This window comes from Grosmannia clavigera, assembly GCF_000143105.1.
Source record: "Grosmannia clavigera kw1407 unplaced genomic scaffold GCSC_140, whole genome shotgun sequence".
In the NCBI taxonomy this organism is placed as follows: domain Eukaryota; kingdom Fungi; phylum Ascomycota; class Sordariomycetes; order Ophiostomatales; family Ophiostomataceae; genus Leptographium; species Leptographium clavigerum.
This window is the reverse complement of record NW_014040801.1, coordinates 624,118-648,728: the sequence shown is the minus strand read 5'-3', so window position 1 is coordinate 648,728 and position 24,611 is coordinate 624,118. Positions and strand designations below refer to the sequence as shown.

The 24,611-nt window shown below is 56.2% G+C and overlaps 9 protein-coding genes across 9 annotated transcripts; 4 read left to right on the top strand and 5 right to left on the bottom strand.

The window, feature by feature from the left end:
• On the bottom strand, positions 1 to 1,201 carry CMQ_1306 (FAD dependent oxidoreductase superfamily; the record flags this gene model as incomplete). The annotated part of the gene is made up of 2 exons (XM_014318385.1): positions 1 to 1,117; positions 1,176 to 1,201. The coding sequence occupies 2 exons, from the start codon at positions 1,199 to 1,201 to the stop codon at positions 1 to 3; spliced, it is 1,143 nt and encodes a 380-aa protein (XP_014173860.1).
• A 2,303-nt stretch (positions 1,202 to 3,504) lies between these two features.
• On the top strand, positions 3,505 to 7,182 carry CMQ_901 (Ras guanyl-nucleotide exchange factor; the record flags this gene model as incomplete). The annotated part of the gene is made up of 5 exons (XM_014317980.1): positions 3,505 to 4,086; positions 4,190 to 4,514; positions 4,612 to 4,815; positions 5,193 to 7,036; positions 7,108 to 7,182. The coding sequence occupies 5 exons, from the start codon at positions 3,505 to 3,507 to the stop codon at positions 7,180 to 7,182; spliced, it is 3,030 nt and encodes a 1,009-aa protein (XP_014173455.1).
• Positions 7,183 to 7,823: 641 nt separating this feature from the next.
• CMQ_1301 (uncharacterized protein) lies at positions 7,824 to 8,834 on the top strand (the record flags this gene model as incomplete). Its single annotated transcript, XM_014318380.1, has 2 exons — positions 7,824 to 8,729; positions 8,805 to 8,834. The coding sequence occupies 2 exons, from the start codon at positions 7,824 to 7,826 to the stop codon at positions 8,832 to 8,834; spliced, it is 936 nt and encodes a 311-aa protein (XP_014173855.1).
• Positions 8,835 to 9,856: 1,022 nt separating this feature from the next.
• Positions 9,857 to 10,069, bottom strand: CMQ_385 (uncharacterized protein; the record flags this gene model as incomplete). Its single annotated transcript, XM_014317464.1, has 1 exon — positions 9,857 to 10,069. One exon carries the CDS (start codon positions 10,067 to 10,069, stop codon positions 9,857 to 9,859), a length of 213 nt encoding a protein of 70 aa, XP_014172939.1.
• A 728-nt stretch (positions 10,070 to 10,797) lies between these two features.
• CMQ_533 (37S ribosomal protein s5) lies at positions 10,798 to 12,084 on the top strand (the record flags this gene model as incomplete). Its single annotated transcript, XM_014317612.1, has 1 exon — positions 10,798 to 12,084. One exon carries the CDS (start codon positions 10,798 to 10,800, stop codon positions 12,082 to 12,084), a length of 1,287 nt encoding a protein of 428 aa, XP_014173087.1.
• Positions 12,085 to 12,197: 113 nt separating this feature from the next.
• CMQ_369 (major facilitator superfamily transporter) lies at positions 12,198 to 16,281 on the bottom strand (the record flags this gene model as incomplete). The annotated part of the gene is made up of 13 exons (XM_014317448.1): positions 12,198 to 12,353; positions 12,419 to 12,569; positions 12,752 to 12,865; positions 12,924 to 13,008; positions 13,083 to 13,352; positions 13,403 to 13,499; positions 13,556 to 13,709; positions 13,738 to 13,877; positions 13,944 to 14,029; positions 14,090 to 14,358; positions 14,419 to 14,574; positions 14,917 to 14,984; positions 15,379 to 16,281. 13 exons carry the CDS (start codon positions 16,279 to 16,281, stop codon positions 12,198 to 12,200), a joined length of 2,649 nt encoding a protein of 882 aa, XP_014172923.1.
• Positions 16,282 to 17,110: 829 nt separating this feature from the next.
• On the bottom strand, positions 17,111 to 19,311 carry CMQ_1116 (serine/threonine-protein kinase; the record flags this gene model as incomplete). The annotated part of the gene is made up of 4 exons (XM_014318195.1): positions 17,111 to 17,465; positions 17,530 to 17,911; positions 17,965 to 18,264; positions 18,348 to 19,311. The coding sequence occupies 4 exons, from the start codon at positions 19,309 to 19,311 to the stop codon at positions 17,111 to 17,113; spliced, it is 2,001 nt and encodes a 666-aa protein (XP_014173670.1).
• Positions 19,312 to 21,374: 2,063 nt separating this feature from the next.
• On the bottom strand, positions 21,375 to 22,538 carry CMQ_1583 (uncharacterized protein; the record flags this gene model as incomplete). Its single annotated transcript, XM_014318662.1, has 1 exon — positions 21,375 to 22,538. The coding sequence occupies one exon, from the start codon at positions 22,536 to 22,538 to the stop codon at positions 21,375 to 21,377; it is 1,164 nt and encodes a 387-aa protein (XP_014174137.1).
• Positions 22,539 to 23,581: 1,043 nt separating this feature from the next.
• On the top strand, positions 23,582 to 24,459 carry CMQ_1480 (short chain dehydrogenase reductase; the record flags this gene model as incomplete). The annotated part of the gene is made up of 3 exons (XM_014318559.1): positions 23,582 to 23,937; positions 24,000 to 24,306; positions 24,370 to 24,459. 3 exons carry the CDS (start codon positions 23,582 to 23,584, stop codon positions 24,457 to 24,459), a joined length of 753 nt encoding a protein of 250 aa, XP_014174034.1.
• Between the last annotated feature and the right edge of the window lie 152 nt (positions 24,460 to 24,611).

Genomic DNA, 24,611 nt, shown 5'->3' with positions numbered 1-24,611 from the left:
CTACAGGCTGGCTGCAAACGGTTTCCGGCCGGTCCTCTTGAGCTGTTCCTGGACGAGGCCAACCACAGCGCCGGCAACGCCCCAGGAGATCTCGTAGCCGCGACCACCGACGCCATAGGCGTGCACGATGGGACCTTTGGCCGTGGCCTCGGTCTCGAGCCGCATGCCTCCGCGTCGAGTGGGACGCCGGCCGACGACATCGGCGATGACGTCGAAGCGGCCAGGCGTGCTGCCGCCCTGCAGCACAGACGGGTAGGTGGCGGCGAAGCGGGAGAGCAGGTGCTCGCGAACGGCCAGCGATGGGGTCGCGTCCCAGTTGTCGGGCTCCTTGGTGCCGCCGATGATGGTGCCGCCATCGTAGAAGCGCGGCACCGAGAAGGACCAGCTGCCGTCAGCGCTCTGCCGCGTGACGGTGGCGTCGCAGCGGTTGCGCACCAGACAGGTCTGGCCGCGCGTGATGAACATGTTGGTGTCGTCGCCGAAGCCGTTGCCGGAACAGTTGACGACGAGGTCGAAGGTGGCCTGCAGCAGCTCGCTCGGACTGCGCAACTCGCGCTTCTGCACGTGACCTCCAGCAGCCGAGAAGCGGCGCAGCAAAAAGGCGCAGTAGACCATCGGGTTGACGCACCAGGTGCGGTACGTGAGGCCAAAGACGACCGCGTTGGAGCCAGCCTCGGCGGCCGGGAACTCGTCCGCGCCCAGCAGCCGGAAACCCAGGCCCAGATCGGCGTCGTGGAAGCCCAGCGCCGTCTGCACGGCCTCGTCGGCCAGCTGCGTGTATTCGGGTCCTGGCGCCTCCAGATACTCGATGCCCGGCAGAAAGGTGATGCCGGCCTCGGGATTCTGGGCCTGCACTGCCTGCATATGGCGGTATGTCGCCAGCGCAAAGCCGTGGTCGCGTGCCTGGGCCGCCGCCTCGGCCGTCCCGTCTGCCACCCAGAGCACCCAGCGGTTGTGGGCGCCGGCCCATGGCGACGAAAAGTTCACTGCTGCCGGCGCGTCAAAGAAGAAGCTCTCAGCCGGTGCCGGGAAGTCGCGTGCCACCACCGTCACCTCAACCGTGTCGCCGAGCTCCTCGACCAGGCGCAGGGCTGCGCTCAGGCCGGTGATGCCGGCGCTGCCAATGTGTTAGTCGACTGGAACCATCCGCTCTGTTGGATGACTCAGCCACGTACCCGATAACGGCGATTTGGACCGGCATTATGAAGGGGTGGAAGAAGAGGGAAAGGCAAGAGATACCGGAGAAGAGACTACTCTGAGAGCCAAATTTACGAGCAACTACGAGCAGATGAGACAAGGCAGAGCAGGCTCCTTCTTTTAGATGTACGAAGCCAGGACGGTTCTCCGAAAAGCGCACGTGAGCAGCAGTGGGGCGCTAACTCTTCGCAGCTACGGAGTAAGATACAAGAAAACCGAAATCGGCAAACATGCCGGCCGAGCATCGGCCATCCAGACCGGGGCGTCGAATGTCCACTGTCGATTGTCGAATGATGCGAGCTGCGACGGGATGTTCTTAACAGAGGTTGGTTGTCCTCGCAGGCAGCTCGTACGACGCCTCGTCGTTCTGCTCCGAAGCCGTTCCTGGTCGTCTCGGTCGGCTGTTCAGCCTTTCGGAGTACGGAGTATCGAGTTCGGAGTAATCGCAAGGCGGTGGCGAAAGCAAGAAAAGCCAGCAAAGCTGTCAAGGCTGAGGTCGCACCCAAGATCCAAAAGTCATGCTAGCCGAAACGAGCTGGACAGCCTAGGCTGCAGACACAAACATGACGTCGTCTGAAAAGGCCGTCGTATTCGTACTCTGTAGAGCGCACGCAGCATCTGTCCAGCGAAAGTGGATGGCCCTACCCACCAGGAAAGACGGTTTTACTTGCAACTAGCGAGATGGTGGCATCGAGCTCGTGTCTTGGAGGAACCTGGAGAGGGGCGTAATGGAGCAAGGACTCCGGCAATTGATCGTTGTCCGGGCACCGGCGCTGATTCGCAGACGGTCCCCACGTGGGGGAAGGCATTGGGCCGGAGCCGTGAGAGAGAGAACGGGTACGTACGATGCATGATGAGAGAGACAGCCTTGTCTGGATTCTCCTCGATTTCGCGGATAGCTGCTGCCCACAATCGTATGATGCAAGCACGGCTCGTCTCAAGATAAGATACGCTGTACGGAGTACGGAGTACTTCGTACTGTGCTTGTATACGTAATACATAGTATAGCGGCCATCGCCCCATATGACAACCAGAGCCCGTGGGCAGCCGTACCAGACTCTCTGCCTGCTGCAGCTACGGCCAGCCAACCGGAGCGTGGCGCCCGGTCGCGACACAGGGGCACAAAGACAACAGCTCTGCAAGTGCCCAGTGCTCAGTGGACACTCGTACGTCCATCTGGCAGAGCACGGACTGCGATATGGAAGTGCGACGTTGGACAGGCCAGGCAGAACTGTGCGACAACGCACCCCCGAAATCCCCCCAAAACTACTTACTATGTAATAGTATCAACCGTCATTGCTCCTTCCCCACCGTGAGGGTTCGTCCTTCCTCCGTTGCCTCCGGTCGTCCGCCTGCTCCTTCCTGAAGCTCCTTCCTGAACTGCATACTCCGTACATACTCCGTAGCTTGAGCTCTCCACTCTTTCCGTCTGCTCGCCAAGACCTCTTCTTCCTCTTCATCCTCTAAGATCCCCTCCTCCCCCTCCCTCTTCTCCCCCATACGGAGTGGTAGCTCTCTTTTTTTCTCACCCTCCGCTCCCCTCTCTCCCGGTCCTTTTTCCCTTCTTGCCCTCCTTTTGCTCTCTCTCGCCAATCGGCCAACGCATCTCAGCCACAGCCGCTTCTTCCTTCGGCCTCTCTCAGCCAGGCCTCGTCTCTGAACACTCCAAATATCTCCCCACCCGCCTCTCGCCGCACTATTCCCCCTCCTGACCCCTGTTAGTCGGCCCAATCGCTATTAACCTCACCGCAAAGCGCCAAAGCGGATACATCTAATCACGTCCTGGTCTCGACCTATCCTAAGATACCATTCAGGTAAATAAATAAATAAATAACCGCTAAAATTTTCAAGTAGCGAAGGACAAGGTAAACCCACTTACTTACGTCGTACCTATCTTACCATTCGGCTTCTGTCATTTCCCCGTCTTCTCTAGCCCCATCCCAACCATTCATTCTCTGTCTCTTTCTCTCCCCCGCCTCCATCGGAACACAGCCGCTCAGTATCTGAACCAGCGAGAGCCTCAAGCTTGATCACCTGCTTCTCGTTACCTGCTGTCTGCTGTCTGCCGTCTGCTGCTGACTGCTGGCTGCTGGACCGCTGGACCGCTGGCTGCTAGGCTGCTAGACTGTCGTCCTCTTCGATTGCTGCTACACCGTTGGTGGCAGTTCTCTGTCGAGTCAAAGCTTTCCGCGTTGCATCGCAAACCGCAACGTCTTGTCTTTCGCTTCTTCCCGCTGCTCTCATACCTCCTCTACATAGCATCACCAGTCCGTTCCGCGCTTCTTTTCGAGCGCCCCTCTCCATCCCATGGCGAATACTGCAAAGCTGGACAGGCCCTGGACTCACATGTTTTCAGACGAACGGGCATTGCTATTGTCCCCCGACTTCCGTCGCAAGAAATCCGTCTCGACTACGGCGGGTCACGATTCATCAGCCTCCTCGTCCGCCGCTGCCGCTCTCTCCATCATCACCTCAACCACAGCCCCGATAACGCCTCCGATCCCCTCCGTCTCTACCTCCTTGCACGGTCCCTGGGAAGGCACTTTTCTCGAATCCGAAGAGCTACCCCAGCAGGCAGAGAGCTCGGTGCAGGAGCTTTCGCCTCCCCCTGCGCAGCTACACCCCCAACCACAAAGGCAGCACGGGTCGAAAAATTCGAGGAACTCTCTAGACTCCTTCATCTCCATCGTAGACGACCCCTTCTTCCAGCGATATCACAGCATCAGCAGCGACTGGCTCGGCGACGACGCTGACGACGCCGAGCTTCTCGCACCCTCCCCGCACATAGAATCGAGCTCTCAGGACGCAACCCGCCATGAACAGTCGTTCTCATTCCAAGGGTCGCAACCTCGCAACAGAGACTCTCTTATTATAACCGATCCGTCTTGGGTACGCTCTCCTGCTTCTGCCTGCCCACCGCTCCGTTGTGCTTGTGCTGCACATCAACCATTCCACTATGCAGGCACTAACCTTGCCCCTTTGTCTTGTGTAGGCTTCTCCGCCACCGATAATGGAGGCCGTAAATATCGCCGTCATTGGGGCTAATGGCGTGGGCAAATCGGCTTTTGTTCAGCGAGCCCTCCGTCTGAACCGCCCGCCAACCTCGAACATCAATGCCATCCGTCTTGATGTCGAGAGCATCCCGCATGTTGTCGCCCTTATCGAGTTGGATCTCGAATACTTTGACGTTAGTCCGAACCAGAGGATCAGCTGGCCGAAGCAGATCAACGGCCATATGGTCCCGCGCATCGATGGAGCTCTCATTCTATACGATGTCATGAACAAGGAGAGCATTCGGGATCTTCCCCACACGCTGTGTATGCCAAAACAGTTCCACTCCTCACTATCCCCTTTGCCGGCCCCTTTGCCGGCCCCTTTGCCGGCCTGTTGCTGTGTTGTTTCTGACCGTCGCAGCCGCTCTGAGCATCTCTGGCCTGCCTACAATGCTTGTTGCGACCAAGTGCGACAACCCGGAAAACATGCGCCAAATCAACGCCAACGGCATGGCAACTGTGTTTCCGTCCATTCTCGCCGACTTCAAAACGTCTGCAAATGTCCCGGCAAGCACCCGGGATTGCCTGCAATCAATCGTTCTAGCCTCTGTCTTCAACCGGAAAGGTATGCCAATCACACTCTGTTCGCCCCCGCCCCCCTGTCCGGTTCATGGCCCTGCTGTTTCGTCGCTGTTTTGTCCCAACTCCTCACTCTCCGTGTCTTCCGATTCTTCTGCTCCACCGTACTTGGCGAGGGACTGTTAAGTATTCTCTCTCACCCCCGTGCGCCTTTCTCGTGTACCCTTGCACTCCCCCTTTCTGAGTAGCTCCTTGGCTTTCCAGAAAAATCCAGATCCATGACAGTGCCCCAGTAGGAAATAGCCCGTCATACGCTACCCCGTTGTACCACGTCATGTGTATTTATGCATACTGTGCATATGCTTGGGAACAAATGATACGATTGAGCAAGCCGTCTTCGACGCCCTTACTGACGATGAGCAGGGTCAGACAAGGAGAGCTACACCAGGCGGCGCGCTGCTTCTTCTGCTGCCCACCTAGACACACCCCCGGATAGCACCAGGGGCCGACAACCCAGTGAGCGGAGCAGCAGCAAGCACAGCCGCGCAAGCTCGGACCTATCCCTTCTTCGAGGAGCTCAGACCGGCTCCGCCGACCGGGAAAGCTTCTACCGCACTCAAAACTCTAGGTCGCCGAGAATCGAGTATCCGAGCATACCACAGAACGCATCCAGTCTTGGAAACGAGATGAGCGACGAGAAGCCCGCGCAGACTGTTCAAGGTATGCTGCGCTCGCCCGGTGTGCGCCTAGACGCCGGAGCCTCGTTTCTAGACGTCGACGAGTCTGACGCCGAGTCATTTCGCTACTCAGATGATGTTCCCATCCTGCAGCGCAATGACGAGTTGAATACAGACAGACCTTCGAAAATGACCGGGACTTCCTTCAAGGAACTCGTCGACCGCCTCCTCGCCCCAGCCATGAACCGCGCCGATATGAACTTTGGCGACGTGTTCCTCTGCTTGTATCGCAAATTCGTCCCTCCTAACGAGCTCCTGTCCACCATTCTAGAACGTTTCGAACAGACCTGGGAGGACAAAGCAAGCCATTATCTGGAGCGCACGGCCACGCAGTTTCGCATCGTCGAGGTCGTTGCCCGATGGATATCCATGTACCCCGGTGATTTTGCGCGTCCGAGCACACGACAGAAATTAGAGGATCTCGTGGAGGAGCTTACCAGCGAGCCTGTCTTTGCTGTGGCTTCCCAGCAGCTGCGTGACCACATGGAACAGGACGTGGTCGAGGATGATGACACCGAGTGGGCACGAAGCGACGAGCCCTCTGCCGAGGATCCCAGCACGGCCGATACCACTGACGGCGAAACGACCCCCACGGGTGGCGCGCCGCGTGGCTCGGACAGTTTGACGTCTGCTGGCCTGAAGTCTTTGCAACTAGACGATTCCCATTCTACGGACCAGCCGACGCCAAGCGAAAATGGAAGCGGCCTCGGCGTCTCTATGAGCCAGTCTCAGTTTCAGTCTCAGTTCCAGTTTCACTCTTGTGAAGACTACGAGCGGGAAGCCGCATCCTTGGTGCCAATGGCGACGCTGCCGCTCAACAAATTTCGATACCACATATTCATGGACCAGAATCCGGATGACATGGCAGACGAGATTACGCGCATAGACTGGATCATGTTCAGCAGCATACGCATCCGCGATCTGGTACGACATGTCTCGCTCTCTCTCCACGAAAAGGAGCGATGCAAGTCCCTGGCAAACGTGAATCGCATGATTTCGCACTTTAACCACGTGGCGAAATGGGTAGCCAATATGATCCTGATTCGCGACAAGGCCAAGCACCGTGCGCCGTGCATGCAAAAGTTCATGCTCATCGCTCTTCGCCTTCGCCAGCTCAACAACTACAACGGCTTAGCCGCAGTGCTAGCCGGCATCAACGGGACCGCAATCCACCGACTTGCCCAGACCCGGGCGTTGGTCGATGCAGACATACAGAAGCGCTTTGCGCGCTTAGGGTTACTTATGAGCACGCAAAAGAGTCATTTTGCTTACCGTCTAGCGTGGGAGAATTCGCCTCTGCCACGGATTCCTTTTATTCCTCTACACCGGAGGGATTTGGTTAGTGCCGAAGAGGGCAGTCGCACTTTTGTCGGGCCCGATGGCGACCGTATCAACTGGAAGAAGTTTGAGATTCTCGGTGAAGTACTTTTGCCTATTATGAAGAGCCAAGGAACGCCATATCCGAATCTGAAACGTCACGACATATCGAGGGAATTGATCATGGACTGCCGTATGCCATCAGACGACGAGGTGAGCTGCATCTGTCATTCATTCTGCTCTGCAGCTACCGAGAGACTAACGGTAGACAGGAAATATACCAGCGAAGCGTGCAGGTTGAGCCCACAGCCGGGCCGGCTGATTCGCTCAAGAAGAAATTCCCCTGGTTACCGAAATAAACGATGGCCAACGTGATCCGTTTGTGGGCTTTGTTTATAAGTCTGTTTTATATGCGCAGCCAGTTTACTTTACGATTTTGCACATGACGGATACAGGATTTACGGCATTAGAACAAAGTCTCACGAAGTGATAAAGGGTTTTATGTATTTCCTACTTGTTATTATTTTGGATATTCCCCCTCTCTGGATACTTCTACCTTTTGGAAACTTTGGCGAGTATTATCGGTAGCATAGTCGTAGCCTTTGGGCACTTTTTTTGTTTACGTCAAACAGATTAGTGCGCCATTCTACTTTTGCGTGTATGATCTTTTTGAGGGTAATAGCGACCCTCACAATACATAAAGTGCACCTCGTGGTCAACCTTTTCTCTACCCGTTGCACCTTCCCTTCGCATTTTCATCAAACCTTGCGTGTACAATGACAACGACCACTTCCTACAAAGGAAGGAGGGAAGCAGGATGTAGAAACTGACGAAAGAAATGTCTTTCTGTTTTTAGTAACTTGAAGTTGCTTTGAATAAACCTTGTTCTTGTCTTATCTCATTTGCTCATATCCCCCCTTGTTGGAGTAAATATGGGAATACATGATGTACAGCCTCATGATACGAGCTGCAGCCAGAAACCCCGAGCTATCTCTTCTATATGTCTGCCTGCACGGAGATCCGCCTCGGGCGCCAAAGATTTGCCAGTCGCAATTTGCAGTTGTCGGTGACCGTGACGGCCATCGCCGAGCTGTCCTGGCGGACAGCCGGATCAGAGGTTCTCGGTCCATATGCGTCAGCCGAACGTGTCGCACAGCTCGTCCGAGCGGGCCGTCTATGGGTTGGCTGTGGAGGGAGCGCTTTTGGCCTTGTGGTGTATCCAACATTGCAGCGACAACACATCCTGCTACGAGGTAACAGCAAGGACAGTGAGAGCGATAGCACATATTCAGCAGGATGGCTTGCCAAGGCCGTTCTGAGCTGGCCGGCCTGGGACCGCCTCGGACTCGTCGTTCGTCTGGATGGCAATGACAAAGACGGCACTGGTCGCTGGCAGTCGGGCGACCGTCGGTGGGATGCGGGCCGGCTCTTCTTTTCTGTGACGCATCCGTCCTCACCGGGCGGACTCTGTGCACCTGCCGGTGTCCCACAGGCTCAGTTCAGGCGGGTCGTGTGCCACTTGAACTTTGCTCTGCACCTAGACGGGCCAGAGCTGGGCATATCATCGACAGCGGAGGCGAACGTCGAGAGGAAGCGCATCAAGAAACACGGTAAGACACGGCCACAAGCAATGGTCGCGCAGAGTGAGACCCGGAGGTCAACGAGAACACGCGCATCAAACAAGCGGCGGAGAGTGGCCAAACCGGCAAAAGCACCTGCCAGTACCATATTCGGCGACTGTGAGCTCAGAACAAAGGCCTCTACGTTGATCGAAGCGTCGCTCTACGTTCTCGTAGGGATCAAAGGTCGAGTCCTAGGCGTGCGGTCAATCGAACCTTTTTATGTCAAGCCGTTGCCATCCCTGATTAGCATCGCTCCAGCAGTCTGGAACTACCGACACTTTCAGGTAGGATATTGCTATGGTGCTAGGGACGTGTCATCTACTCACAGGTTTGACTCCAGGATGTGTCTGCTCATGCAGTTTTCGTACCACCTATATGCACCCTTTTGATGGACTGTTGTGCCGATGCACAGTCACCCAGCCTTCGCCAGAAAGCAGCAGTACTATTAGAAGGCCCAGAAGACGAGCCATCAGGGCTGAGGGGCCTGGAGTCGAAGCTGCATGAGATTATGCTAAAGTGTGTATCGACACATCCTAAACGGAAAAAAAGAAAGCCAGAGGGAGGCCCACGCATTGTAACTACGAGCGGCCATATAGAGAATTTTTCTGGCGTCCCTGAACTCGACATACAACCATCTCACACATTTGGGGCGTCTAACAATACAGAAGTCGGTGGGCGAAAACTTGGCTCGGCAAATACGAAAACCTGTATTGCTGCCAGTGAGGATTATGGTCACATCTATAACGAACAATATGCAATCAATGGCGGGGATGTGATCTCGCCCTGGGACAACGCTGATGCATACTGGCAAGAGATTGCAGACTGGCCAGGAGGGGAAGATATATGTTGTGAAGACGGTGATAGCATTGCAAAGAACAAATATGAATCAGCGAACTACGCGCACCTAGACGAGGTAGCGGGTGGACTTGCTGGTGAAATGGACTGGCAGGAGATTGAAAATTGGCAATTGGAAGATTGGGAAGCGAGCGAAGTTCGTGAATTTAGGGGAGGTAGTCCTCGATATACCGACGAAGTAACGGAAAGTGAGATGGAATACATGGACGTTAACATAGATGATGTACATATGTGGCAGGACGGATATGAAGAGCTTGATGGATGGTGAAATACAGCTGATTGTTACAGATGTACAAGCAGAACGTATGTGTTCCACATAGACCAACAACACAGAGTCTCATTGTTTTCCCCGTCTTTGAAACGGACACATATAAGATACAAAATGCACGCTTCCAAGCTCCAATAAAACGGTCCGCATTGGCAAGAGAGGATGTGCCCTCCCTTGTCGGTATCAAGTTGGTAATAAATCAACGCCGGCTATCCGATCTGCCAAGTGCCGTCCTCCCGGTTCGTGATGTCCTGATCAGCAGTCGGTGCAGGACGGCAGCGACGGCTACTATCTCTTAGCCGGCGGTTTCGCGTCGGTCGGCTTCTTCTTCTTCTGGCCTGGCTTCATTGTGGCGTAGTGGATGTACCAGATGAGGGTGATCAGAAGTGCAACAGCGATCAGCACGATGATGAGGATGGTGAAGAGGATGGGCTGATCGTTGAGCACGGCGACGGCCTCTTTCGTGGCCCCGATCTTGGAGAACCAGTCGAATTCACCCATGATGAAGATGCGAGGGGTACGATGGTGAGATTGGGCGAGTTGTAAAGGATGAGGAAAAGAAAAGAAACGGGTCCGACTGCGCTGCAGTGATTAAAAGAAAGTAACGAGACGCCTTGGGAGATGTGCAAGCACAACGTAGAAGCGACGGGTGGAAGAGTATATACGAAGAGCAGAAAAAGAGAGGAATAGAGAAGTAGGGGGAAAAAGAAACATGGCCGTACTTTGGCTCACGAAAGCAAGAGAGGCCAGGAGAGCGGGCGAAGAGGTCGAGCGCAGGCGGTCTCCACCCCCTTTTTGCGGCGATGTAGCATTCTTACCTGAGCGGCTGTCAAGACGACTCTGGAACAGAGCAGTGTTTCAGAGCTGTGCCAGGCTGGGCTGATTAAACTGTATAAAATACGGAGTAGGTCGTGAAACGGAGCAAGCCGTTATCATGTGACAAATCACGTGATCATGATAGTTTTTCAATGGCAGAAAATTATCAGCCTGTTGGACGGAGGAAAAGCTGCTGGGCCACGCACCACGGCGCTGACTCGAGACGACAGCGCAGCCGAATCCGGACGACTGGGGCGATATAGCGGAGACAGCTTGCAATGAGTTTGGCGTGGTCAACAGCGGGCAGCGGCAGCGCGCTGCTGCGACGGCTGGCATCGACACGGGAGACGCAGCGAGCGACGGCAACAGCGGCGGCGACAGCGATGCTAGCGGGGCGGCCAAGCAGAGTGGTGATGGCAGCATGGATGCCGCAGATGAGCCTGTTCCACACGTCGGAGCGGCGGGCGGGACGACGACGGCGGCGGTTCAGCAACGTGCGGGCAGCCGAGATGGGTCTCGTGGACGAGGACGCGATCTCGCGGTTCTCCAAGGAGTATTTCCCGTCGTATTCGACGGAAGACAAGGAGGCGCTGCGCGACAAGTACACGGCAGCACAGCTAGCGGCGGTGGAGGCAGGCGAGGCGGCGGTGGACGTGCGGGACCTGACGGTGCAGGGCCGGCTGCGGACGGACGGCAAGACGACGGGACTGCAGTACGTGGAGGACTTCAGCCAGGTGCAGCCGGTGATTGACAAGCGGGCGCGGACAGACGCGGCAGAAGCAGAGAAGCCAGCAGTGACGTCGGCAGCAGCGGCAGCGATCGGCAGTCGATTCATGGGCGAGGAGGCCTTTGGACTGGACCTGATGCGATGGCTCGAGTCGTTTGTGCCGACAGACGTGAACCTGGCCGGGCTGACGGACGAGCAGCTGCGGGCCGTGGCAGAAGAGCACGGGCCCAAGGACGAGGACCTGATGCGCTGGTGGTTCGACCGACCGGCACTGGTGCAGCGAGACGGCCGGACGCCGGTGCCGGCCGGCGCAACGGGCGGCTGGGGTTTGGCGCCGTCGCTCGGGACACGGCTCCCCGGCGTGACGGAACACTATCAGCGGCAGGAGGACCCCGAGGATGAGGGCCTGGATGAGGCGGGCGACTACCGCGAGCTCAAGCGACAAACTGGACTGCAGGTGCAGGAGATGATGAAGCTGGCCGTCAAGACACTCGTGATTCGTCACGTGCACAACCAGACGCGTCTCGGCAAAGTTCGCAGCGTCTCGGTTATGGTCATTGCTGGCAACGGCGAGGGCCGTCTGGGCCTCGGCATGGCCAAGGCCAAGGAACTGCCACTGGCCACCAGCAAGGCCAAGGTCATGGCCGTCCGCAACATGCTGCCGGTGCCGCGCTATGAGAACCGCACCGTCTTCGGCACCGTCCAGGCCAAGGTCGGCGGTACCGTCGTCCAGCTGTCAGCTCGGCCGCCTGGCTTCGGCCTGCGCGTCCCTCATCGCATCTTTGAGATGGCCCGCGCTGTCGGCATCACCGATCTGGCCGCCAGCATCCCGCGCTCGCGCAACCCCATGAACACGGTCAAGGCTGCCTACCAGGCCCTTATGCAGCAGCCCAACCCCGAGGATATTGCCATTGGTCGCGGCAAGAAGCTGGTCGACGTCCGCAAGGTCTACTATGGGGGTGCTGTCTATTAGGCCCAAGTCGGAAGCCTGTATTGTAGCTGGTGATAAAATGTAAATAAAACACGTCTCCATGTCTGTCTGCTGTCTTCTGTCTGCTGTCTGCCTGCTGTATGCATGCTTCGATCCTAAGTCCCCTCGTCAATCTGGTGCTGCAGCACAATGCTGTAGACGCTTGCCTTGAGCAGCGTGAAGACCAGACTGGTCTTGCGCTCGAGCTCGCGCAGTCCGTCAAGTGTCTCTGTCGTCGGCCGGCCAGCGAGATCGTCCAGCACGGCAGCCAGCTGCAGCATACGTCAGAACAACGGAGCGACTGCCAGCCAGCATCACCTCCACAAACACCACTCACCCGCTTCATGTTCTCGGCCAGACGCTCGTACTCTTCCAACACTGCCTGCTCCATCGGCGACAGGTCTTCGTGCGATGGCAGCCCCGACGATCCCGCCGGCAGCGAGCCCATCATCTCCGTCGCATCGGCATCCATCGTCTGTCGCACGCGGCTGCTCGGAGTTCCCGCTGACTTGTCTGGAGCTCGAAAACGCCCGTTGGATTGGACGCGCTCGAAACGCGTAGAGGGGCCTTTGGTGGGGATGGATTTTGGTCAAGTACTTTGTACCACTGACGGACTACCGGCTCTCAAGCACTAACTCCCGCTATAAGCTTAGCTGCTTTCACTGCCTACAATACCATCTCAAAAGCAGGATCTCGGTCGTCTCCCGATCCCTCAAACTCGCCGTACTTCCCCTCTCGCTTGTCCTTGTTGATCTTCATGCAGTGTAGAACATTTGCCAGCACACTGGCGACGTGTTAGTGGTACGGTGACCGACAAAAACCGACTACCCAGTGGGACTTACGCAAACCATGCATACACAAGAAGACTTAGAATGATCGTGTGTCCACGGTGATACAGCGGCGCATCGCGGTTGGGGTACACAAATGCTAAGAGCATCGACTAGTCAGAAACGTCTGCGAGCAGATCCGACCGCAGCCTTCACTGTGGGGGCTGTACTCACTTGCAACAAAGCCGCCGGCATTGGCAATGGCCAGCTGCAACGCCGACGTGGTTGCCCTCTTGTAGTGGCCGGCCGAGTTGTTCGAGTTCCAGCCCAGAACACACGGCACACTGCTATACATCCCAATGGCCACCAAGCACGTCATGCCGAATCGCACCTGGGTAGACTCCACGTTGGCGATGACAGCATATCCTGTGATGGCGATTGGGAGAGTGAACAACATAATGACTCCACGGAGCTTGACACGATCTGAGATAAATGCCACGAGGACTGGAGGTGTGAGCAAGAGAGATAGAGACTGAGTGAAATTGTTCGCTTACCCGTGATGGGTGTAGCCACTGCATAGGGAATTACTGTCCATAATTGTGTCTGATTTGCACTGGACGTGATGTGCAGATTGTTGATGATTGTCGGAAGCTGAACGGTGCAAGGTCAGTTGCCTTCCAGAGGGAAAGAATATGACTATCACTTACAAAGAGGCCAAAGGAGTACAGGCCCGAGAGAATGGCAAAATAGGCCGTCGCTGTGAGCCACAGCTGCATGTTGAACACGCCGCGACGCACCTCGGACCAGCGAAACCGTTCTTCACGTTCCAGCGCCACACTTCCGGTCAGCTGAACCTGATCACTTTGAACAAAGAAGGGGATCTGCACACTTGAAACGCTCGCCACCTGCTGTCACGACCTGTGCCTCGAGCCTGGACACGGCAACCGCCCGTTCTTCGACCGTGAGATACTTTGCATTGGCGAGGCTACTCGGCAGCAAGAGAAAGGCAACGGCGCCCGCGACAACTGTCTGTGCAGAGGAAGTCGTTAACATTAGTGCTGCCGACCGGCGACACAAAACTCAAGCGCATCTTACCATAAGGCCCTCGACAATAAAGATCCATCTCCAGCCCTCAAGGCCACCTCGTGGTCCAATCGCTGACAGACCGCGGGCGAGGAGTCCTGGGACGTCAGTTAAACGTGAACAGAAGAACCAGACGGAAACCGGAAACCGGAACTTACCACCAAAAGCACCCGACAGTGACGCAGCCGTATAGAAGATGCCGATGCGCAGTGCCATCTCGGACCGCGTGTACAGACCCGAGAGATATAGCACCATACCGGGCAGCAGCCCACCCTCAGCAAGGCCCAGAAGGGCACGCACCGCCATGAAGCTTCCATAGCTGCGAACAAAGCCCAGACACATGGCCAGAATGCCCCATGCAACGGCCAACAACGGCAGCCACACCTTGGGCGTGGTCCTTTTCAGCACGAGATTGCTCGGCAGCTCACTGCAGTCGACAGTCAGCTCACATTGCCCCATTCAATTCATCGCATGTTCGCTTCCACACCTGACAATGTAGGTCACGTAGAACACAGCGAGACCCTGGTTGTACTGCAGGTTTGTAAGCCCGAGGTCAGTCTCGAGGCCGAGGATCTTTGCATTGCCGACATTGGTGCGGTCGAGAAAGGAACATAGGAATAGAAGTGCCAGGACGGGAAGAACTCTGCAACCGGGTTAGCCAGCTTTGACTGCAGCAACTGTCATCGCGAGTGGCCTTGCCTCGTGTCAATCTTCAGCAGCACTCGCCGTGTCAGCCGAGATCTCTCTGTGTCGGCCTGCTCGATTTGCCGAGCCGCTACATCGACCTTTTCCGTCTCGTTCTCCAGTGTCGAAGCCATGCTGCCAAGTTACCTTGGAAGTGCAAGTCTGGATGCTGCTGAGTGATGGCTCTACTCCGCTGCTCTTCTCCGCACCGACACTGATACCCCGCGTGCTTAGATGGAATTTCGGTTCAGAACCCTAGGCCTTTTCGAAATGTCGTAAAAATACACATGACTGTCCTTACCCTTTTGACAGCCTCGAAAAGCACCTTCGCTCATCCCCATCTTCGATCAAGCCAGCCTCAACCATTTCCTGTGAGACACCGTAAGACATACGGAGTAGTATCAGGTGGATCGCTTTGGTTGCATGTCGCAATTTCGGGCGAGACACTGCTGCTGGCCAATAATACTTCCAGAACAATGCTCGGCTGCTAGAAAATGTCAAGTTCATGTAAGTCACTACCCTGCGTCCAACACGCCGATGCGTACATGCTTTGCCCTTTGAATAGACACCATGGTCATCTGGTCATCCGTTCATCCGATCGTTTCGGCAGGAACTCTTTCCCACAGCATTATTGTGTAGTTGTCCCTGTCATCATTATCTTAGCCCCGTAGCTGTCCTCGTTTCTGTTCCTTTCCCGCATCCTCTCCACGGCTGCTGAACCTATGGGGATATCCTGAGCTCTGTGTAGCTTTTTGTAACCCACAATAGTCCTGGCCGCGCCTAGCCAGCCGAGCTGTTGCCGTCGCCACGCCTTGGGCTGAGAGCCGTCCACTGGTCGCTCCAAGACATAGCTGGGTGGACCCGGCGGTCGGGGAATGTGTTGTAGTCTCGCACCGTAGTGACTGTACGGAGACAGAGGCTGGGGCGGGCTAGAGCTGTGACCACCCTCGCGCATATCAATGACGACACTCTCTTCTGCGTCCGCAGCGCCAAGACCAGCCGGCACCGATGGTTCTGCAGACGGCCGCCTGCCGTCGCCGCCCAGAGGATCGACGATACGAAACCGGCGTCGTCTGTGTGCGCTCACCATCTCGATCACGATCTCCTGCACATCGTCATCGACAACAACAGACGTCGAGGCGTCTGCAGATGCTCCGGTCGTTCTGTTCGGCTCCGCTGTGACCTCAGACAGCTTGTGAAATGGCAGAAAGCCGCGGTCGGGCTTGGAATTGCCAGTGGCCACGCGGACGCGGGTCACGACGCAGTCGTTGAGGCCGTCTGTGTTTTGGGGGCCTCTGACCCCCATATGCCGACCGGCAGGAACCTTTTCTGCGGATGCCGGCCGAGACGAAGCGCCGGTACCCACGTGGACGCTCTCATCTGTGCCAATGGCCTCTTGCAGGTTGTCGGCCGCAACCTCCACCCAAACCTCGAGCCGGCGGATGTCGTCAGCGTATATGGCAATCAGGGTGAGAGTCATAAGTGCAATGCTGGCGGTCCAGAACACCCAGAAAAGCTTGTTTCCCGGCCCAAACGGAGATTCCATGGACAAGACGGCGGCCACGACAGAGAAAGGCATCAGTATGCCTCCTAGATAGGTGACCCGAGTCAGGCTGGACTGGCTGGCCTCGACGGACGATGCCGAATCTGCGAGAAAGGGCTCCATCAGGGGAGGAAGATCGGTGGACAATGTATACACCAACGTCGAGTTGCAGAAAACGAAAAGTGTGGAACAAATGAAGGCCAAGACAGCCATCTACATCTGCAACGAGACAAGGCCATTATACCTTCCCTTGCCAAAGAAGAACCTCTCCGACCTGCTGGGCAAAGGTTCCTACGCCCATTCCCTTTTCAGCAGAACATGTAATAGTGGATTTCAAAAAGGAAGGCTGGGCATAGCTCCTTCCCTTTCCGACGCTCGCGTGGGAGAAGCCTTGCGGAAGGCGCAACCCTCACTGACAGGCCAGACACGTTGGCTAGCCTGGCACCTTACAGCCTTTCCTATGCAACCATCCATCTCTAGATCACGCGATAGGCTGCTCAGCCACACTGGATGTGGTTGCAATTGATATGTAGGGCAAGGGTCAAATCGGGACTCTCAAAGAGAATCGGCGGACTGATTAGGGTGTCCAGGAATCTCGCTACTGGCAACCAGCTTGCCACATAGGATCACATTTTGCTATTGAAATGCTGGTCGGATGCTTGTGCAAAACGAAGCATACATCTTATATGCCGTCAATTCAGTGGTATCCTCGTTTTCTGCCTGCGTTTTCTGCCTCTTCCCGTTCAGTCAACCAGATTCAAGATGAGCCATAAAAAAGAAAAGTAAAGGACGAAAACAGAACACCTGATACCGAGGGCCGCAGCCCTCACCTCAAATGAGAGAGCATCATTTATAATAAGACAAAAGCATGTGCCGTATATGCCAAACTCGCGCCATATCAGAAACGCTTTCATCCTTCTTCCTCTCCCCCCCTCCCTCGGACCCAGATTTACTATGAGTAACCCGGGTCGTCGTCTCCGTCGTGATGCAAGGTCACGCTGTTGAATTCCTCAAACGGATCAACTAGCTCGCCTCCCGGCGTCGCTAAGCTGCTTTCGAGTGGGACGCCCTTCATAGGCCGCGACCCGCTGATGTCCACACTCTCGCTCTCCTTGACGTTGCGGAAATTGACCGTGTCAATGTCCTTGCCCTGGTGCGGCACAATCGGTGGCTTCATGTGCCTAATCAGTGCCCATTGCGTCGTGCGGAAGAACGGGTGTGCCTTAATGTCAGAGGCACCAGCCCGCGCTCCCAGTCGGCGGTTCTCATCCTTGATGAGCAGTTTTCGGATCAGGGATTTACAAAGACTGAGACGCACGTATTAGCACCCGGCAGGCATTCGTGGAGAGGTAGCAAGAGAAACAAACTTACTTGGAAATCTGGGGTGCGCTTGAGTGGTCTGGGAATGGAATCTCCTCCCGCAAGATATTAGCAAACGTGGCATTGCGGTTCTTGCCCTTAAAAGGCGTTGTCCCGTAAAGCATCTCGTAGATCAGAATGCCCAGCGTCCACCAATCAACAGCACTGGTGTGACCGCTGCCCTTGATGACCTCGGGTGCAATGTATTCCTCCGTGCCGACAAATGAGTTGGTGCGGAAATTGGCAATGCACGATTTGGTGTCAATGGTTGGCAGCGACGACGTGCTTGCGCCATTCTTGCCGACAATCATCGTCGGCTTGCCGCCCGAGTCGGACTGCTTCGACAGGTCAAAGTCGGAAAGCATAATGTGACCGGACTGGTGCAAGAGAATGTCTGTGAACAGCGTCAGGAACAGCTACATCTTCCTCTCGGTAATTGGTACGTACTCTCTGGCTTCAGATCACGGTAGATGAAGCCCATCAGGTGCAGATACTCGAGGGCCGCTGTGACCTCGGCAGCGTAGAAGCGAGCGTCGTCCTCGGGAATGCACTTGCCAGGGCGCGTCTGCAGTGCGCGGAAAAATTCTCCGCCGCTACAGTACTCCATGCACAGGTACAGGTAATCCTCGGACTGGAAGGAGTGGTAGAGCGTCACGATGAACGGGTGGTTGCTCGTGGCCAGGATCTCCTGCTCAGCCAAGGCCCGCTTGATCTTGTTGCGCTTGATCATTTCCTTCTTGCTCAGAACTGCAATCGAGTTAGCAATAGTAAGCAGGCGGGGAGAGTTTTAGTTGGCAGCAGCAGACAGCACAGCAAGCACAGAAACACACCTTTCATAGCGTAGAGCCGCGCGCTCTTCTTCTCGCGCACCAGATAGACCTTGCCGACGTCGCCCTTTCCGATGAGCTTGATCTTGTCAAAGCTCTGGGGGCCAACTTCGACGTCGCGCACCTTGATCGAGTTGGAGCTGTACGTCCGCCGGAAGGTGAGTGGAGAGCGGCCCGGCGGTGGGAGAGCACTGAGCTCGTCAATGTCGCTCATCGTGCCCAGCATCATACCGTTGTAGGCAGCATCAGTGCTGCTGTCGACGGAGCCGTTGCTGATGGCCGCCTGCAATCCGACGGTGCTGCCGGTTTTGTTCGTCAGGACAGGCTCCTTGCCGAGCTCAGCCGTGACTGGACGCTCAGAACTGTCCTTGTTGGCGTTCGGCCCTAGCGAAGAAGGGCCATGACTGGTGCCCTTGTGGAACAAGCCCTGTGCGTTGGGAGCACTGGCTACGCGCCGCAGCTTGCGGGCCAGTTCTTCCTTGGAGGCCGCCGTAGCCCGGTCGCCGTTTGTGGCCCCCGGCCCCAACGGGCTGCTGGCCCCGTTCGCCAGCGCTGTCACCTGCGGGGACTCTGGCGGGCTTGGCGGCTCCGACCCCTCATTATGGTGGCGGATACCCGGCTGGCCCTGGTGGGCAAAGTAGGGGTTCGCGAGCACGGTAGGGCTCAAGGCCTCTTCCAGGGGGTTGCCCTCGCTGGCGACGGTGGTCGATCGCAGGCGGCCGACAGAGAAGAACTTGGACTGTCGGAAGGACGTGCCCTTGTCCGACTTTTCGCTCTTGTCGCTGCGGTCCCCCTTTTCACTCCTCTCGTGTACGTTTTTTTCGTTGTGGCCGTGCTCGGACGAGAAGTTGTTGATGCGGAAAAAATTCTTGAGCTTCTGAGGGAAATGACTGTTTCCACCATTGCTGCTGCTGCTATTGGCACTGTTGCTGCCGCCATGAACGGACTTGATATTTAGAGACGGCATTGTGGAAGGGGCGCCGTGTTCATAACGCCGCGGCCATGACGTGCGCGCCAGAGTTGCAAGAAGAAAGACGGTCGGACACAGACAGGAACGGAGAGGAGGGTGGCACGGGTATCGGCGGTGCTGCAGACGACCGAAAAGAGTATGTCAAGGGGGTCGAACCGAGCTCCCTTTGGACAACAACAAGTTTTTGGTACTGTTCGCGTGGACAATGGTCTGGCCTTGGGGATTGAGTCGGTGATTCGTCTTTTCGGAAGAGACACGGGATTTGACAAACACTGTCGTACACGGTAGCTTCTGGCAGGAGGAGAAGGGAAGGAGAAAGAAGGGGAGAGGAGAGACGGCGGAGCCAGTAGTTAGTAGTAGTTGCCGGTTGTGGCTGTGGAGATAGTAGCGAACAAGGGCGAACCAGTGCTGGGAGGCGCTGGTGGTGATATTGTCAGGGCCGGCCAGAGAGGAGACAAAAGATTAGGGGACCGGGGTCCACTTGCATGGCAGGTTATGGAGTACAGTTGTAGTTTGTCTGTGGCCTGAGGCAGCAACACGATGAGCCAAGCCTACTATGTAGCCCGGCTCCTGCTAGCGCCTCTTGGACGGGGCCTAGAGCGAAAAGGAGCACAAAAGCGAAAGATACCCGGGCTGAGCGACAGAAGGACGTTGGAAAGGAGGCGGCGGACGTCTTACGTATCTTACGAATACGAACTACTGTCAGGAGAACGCTCGGGATCTCAGCTATCTGCGCTGCACGCTCTGTGCAGAGAGCTGAGGATGAAGAAATTATACCCCGTAAATTTAAAAATATCGATACGTTGTCGGCTAGCGGATGGATACGAGTCTGCTGTCCGCTTAGTGAGCAAGAGAACCCGTCTGGCCCGCTGCTGCCTTGTACGCGTAATGGCCACAGCGGGCAAAAATGTAGTATCTTAACTCGTACGGAGTATGTATCTTACGAACAGCAAAGGCCGACGACCTGTGAAAAAAATGCTGCGCCAATCACTCCGACTCCGTACCCCAACTCCTTTTTTCGGTCAGCGAGCCAAGCTTTTTCAAGCGCGCTATCCTATCGCTCTCCCTCCCGCTTCCCCCCCATTCCCTTGCTATATCCCCTAAGAGGCGATGGTGTGCTTTTGAGGCAGTTTTAGCATTTCTATGCTGTCGGCTTTCTAGCAGCTTTCCACCACGTGTTTCCCCCTCGATTTGCTTTGTTAGGAGCATACATACTCCGTAGTAGGGTACGTTTTGGCGCACTTTCCCAACGCGGAATGCCCTGTCTCGGTCAAGCATAAGTCTAGCATTCCTATGGGAGTAAGCCGCCGTGTCCGGTTGTGGCCGCGCATGATCGGCTGACAAATCGATTTACGGAGCACTATCTAGTCGAGTGCGGGTTTGATTCCCAGCACGGTAGAATCGTCCGGAAAATGCCTCTCAGTGCACAGCCTCGACGGGATGACGTCAGTTTGCACACCTTTCCCACTGCCAAGAAGAGTGGGATGAGTGCGAGCACGATACATATTCTATTTTGTAATATGTTTAGTGCCCGGCCTTGACATCGGCTCAACGAGGACAGTGATGGTCTCGTTGGTTATCGCGATAAGTTGCATTTTATGCGCGGACCGCATTACCGGAAAGTAGCTTGCCGATCCAAGCGGAGCCTTGTGTTCTAGGCGACCCCAAGTCAGCCAGGACAGGGGCAGTGGCCACACTCGTACGTCTGGCAAATGGCTGCTTTCCGGACGACCTGTCATGCGCAATGTGCGGAGCCGCCATACTCGTTCTTACGTCGTACTCGTACTCGCCACTTTCGACTTCATTCTGTCTCCGCGTGCCTGTTGCGCGATGATCCTAGCGAGTTGGCTATGCCTAATTAGGGCCGCTATGCAGTTTGTCTCCATAAGTCGTGGGACAGCACGGAGAACTCGGCTCTGACCAAAGACATTGAAATTGCGTTGCATTGTATCTTGCTCCGTATTTGCTGTCTTAGTCGTACATTTGTTTCGTATCATATCCTGTCCTATCTTACTGCGCTCGCTCCAGCAGAGATCGTCCCCAGACGCCCCCGACTTGGCCTATGGGCCCCGCTGTCGCCGGATTTGTCGATACGCATCCTGCAGCCGCCGCATCGTCTCTGCCCTAGACCGCGATAACGCCGCCGGCTCCAGCAGCGGGTCTTGCAATAGCGGTGTCACTTGGTTGCCCTCTTCGTCGAGTAGATACCGTGGCAGGTGTACCGTGGCGAGATGGCCCGGGCCGCCATCCTCTGCTCTGGCTCCTATCCTGAGTGCCGGCGGACCCAGGCAGCCGCTATTGGCAAACCCGTCGCCCTGGTGCCATTCAGCCGGGGCCAAGTGGTTGTACTCGATGTGTTCCATCAGGGTCTCGCCCTCGCCACCTGCTCCAGTCGTAGGTAAGGCCGGCGGCATCGTCCGTTCCGCACACTTCCGCCAGCAGCACTTAGCTGCCCGCCCATGGACTACGACCACGTGCTTTCGCAGCGTCGCCATGTTTTGCAGCTCAGCCCGGCACCCGGCCCACTCGCACAGAAAGGGCCTGAAGACCGCCTTGCTGTTGAGAAAGATGGACCGCTGCACCGCCTCGATCGACAGCAGCGGTGGCCGTCCTTTCCGCTTCAGCACGTAGTTCGGCTTCTGGCTGCCCGCGATCCTGCGCTGTCTCGGCATTCGGTGTGCTGGGTCTTTCGACTTCTTCTGTGGCGTGAGGAGCACGGTTGAGGTCGCGTCACCGTCAACACCCAGATTGCGCAGCGCCACCTCTCTATATGACATGCCCGGCCTCCAGCCCTTGGGCCGGCCGCCTCGTATGCGGGAGTTATTGTTGTCCACCGTGTTAGTGCGGCGGCCCACGGCAACTACAGGCGACGACGGTTTCGGTAATTCTCTGAGGCGTTCTGCTGACAGCGGCGGAATCGATACTGTAAAGGGACTTCGACCTGTCGCAGTGAGCGGCACCGGTGCTTTCGGGGTGGCCGGAATGCCCACCACCAGTAGGTTTTCCGCTATTGCTCCGCTGTGGCTGCCGCTGCTTTTCTGTGGTGGTGTGAATCTCGTCACGGACAGGGGCGTCCCGGCTGGAGCCCGTTGTGCTAGCCCCGAGTTCGTGCTCTGACCCGGGTATCTTGTGTCGAGATCAGACATGACCTGGGGAAGAGGATATGTGTCCAGCTCGTCCTCATAGGACCGCGCAGCTGCTTTCACTTTTGACTCGGTCGCCATGTTCTGCTTTGGTGTATCCCGTTGTTTGTGCTCCGAAGAGAGGTTGTAGTGTTTGATCTGAGATTGTAGTGGCCTCGAATGTAAAGGGGGGATTTTGACTTTCACGTATGTCTGTGCATGGACTGCACTTTGGCCGCTGGCCACGAATGAAGACATCGGACGAGAAGTCATGACAGGGCTACCAGGCAGCCGAGACTGATCATGTTGCGGACGTGACTGCGAGCCGAGAAGCTGCTGCGAGACAGCAAGCTGGTGGTCCTCCTCCTCGCCGTCTGGCTGAGGAGCTTCGACTTGGGGGGCTTCAGAAAGGCGAGTCAGGCCCAGCCCGTTTCGTGCTCGCCCCAACCACATATCAAGCGTGCTGGACATCCTGGACATCCTGGCGCCGATCGGCATAGGGCGCGGCCAGACGGCAGCAGGTTGTATCCCAGACAGCCAAATGCGTCAAGAAAGGCCCAGGGCTCCAATCAATGGAGAACTGGAGCCTTGCTGCAAGGCCAACGCGCCCGTGTCAACGTCCGTGAGACAGTTGATGCCGTCAGCTCACCTGGTATTCTGGTAGCCCGGCCAGTGCCCACCCCTTAAATAGCTGGATTTTGAAGATGCGAAAGCACAGGCGTACCTCTGGACACTCTTCTAACGGCTTACCTCCTCTCCTCTTTGAGAATGCCGGCAACGCCGCTGTTGTGTCTTTTGCGTCTAGTCGACACGCATTATTTTCTGTCGCGTTCGAATTAGACAGCAATGTGCACGGACCATCTTTTAAGCTATGCATCACGTGCATTATGTGAACGTCCCAGTCTCCGCCTCCCTCCCCACCTTTGCCCATCTGAGAACGAGACCAGATCGGGATGGCACAAGAGATGGCGTATGCGGGCAGGCACTTTACCATTATTAATACACAAATACAGCCTCGGGATGACTTTGGCTTTATAATGTATAAAGCTGCCCAGTCCCGGCGTCCAGCGGAGCAGTAAAGCATATTCCACATAACACACACAAATCAACCATCTCTCTAGTGTATCTTACCATATTCAGCTGTCATGGCTCCCAAGACGTTTTATGCTGTCATTGCTGGCGTCGGTGCTGGCACCGGCCGCTCTGTTGCCCTCAAATTTGCAAAGAAATATCCCGTGGCGCTGCTGGCACGCAAGCCGGAGAGCTACCAAAGCATCGTGGCAGAGATCGAGAAGGCTGGAGGAACAGCCATTGGCATCTCCACCGATGTCACGGACCAGAAGTCGGTCGAGGCTGCCTTTGTCCAGCTGAAGAAGGAGGAGCCATTTGCCAAAAGTGGTCTTGCGGCTGCTGTGTACAATGCCAGCGGCGCCCTTGGCCATCGCACTCCGTTCCTGGAGACGACCATCGAGACATTCGATCTGGCTCTGGCCGTGAATCCGTATGTTTGACCTGCCTAACGCCTCCTGCTTTGCCTCGTCTTCTGTCTTCTGACAAGCCCAGCCGTGGGCTCTACTTCTTTGCCCAGAGCGCGCTGCCACTGCTGCTTGCATCCGTGCCAGACTCGCCTATCCCACCGACGCTGGTCGTCACCGGTGCCACGGCGTCTAACCGCGGCAGCGCCCGGTTCAGTGCCTTTGCTGCCGGCAAGTTCGCCGTCCGCGGACTCACCCAGTCGCTGTCGCGGGAGTTCCATCCCCAGGGTGTGCACGTCGCTCATGTCATAATCGATGCCGTCATCGACATTCCGCGTACAAAGGCCTACGCTGTCAACAATGGTGCACCAGACGGAAAACTGAGCCCCGATGCGGTAGGTTTAAAAAAAACCGAACTCCTCCAGATAAATACAGAACTTGCTAACTTCATCCTCCAGATCGCCGACGAGTACTGGCACCTCCATAACCAGCATCGGTCCGGCTTCACGCAGGAGCTTGATCTGCGTCCGTACGTGGAGAAGTTTTAGTTATAGTGTGTGGCTCAGCGTTGCCAGCCAGCCAGTGTATCTCACAACCAAAACTGCCAATCCGAATTGGTCACTGTCCAATATATGATATTTGTACCTTCTCTCTAGCCGGTAGCTAGAATATTTTCTTTGCCGGGAGAAGGCATTGGCCG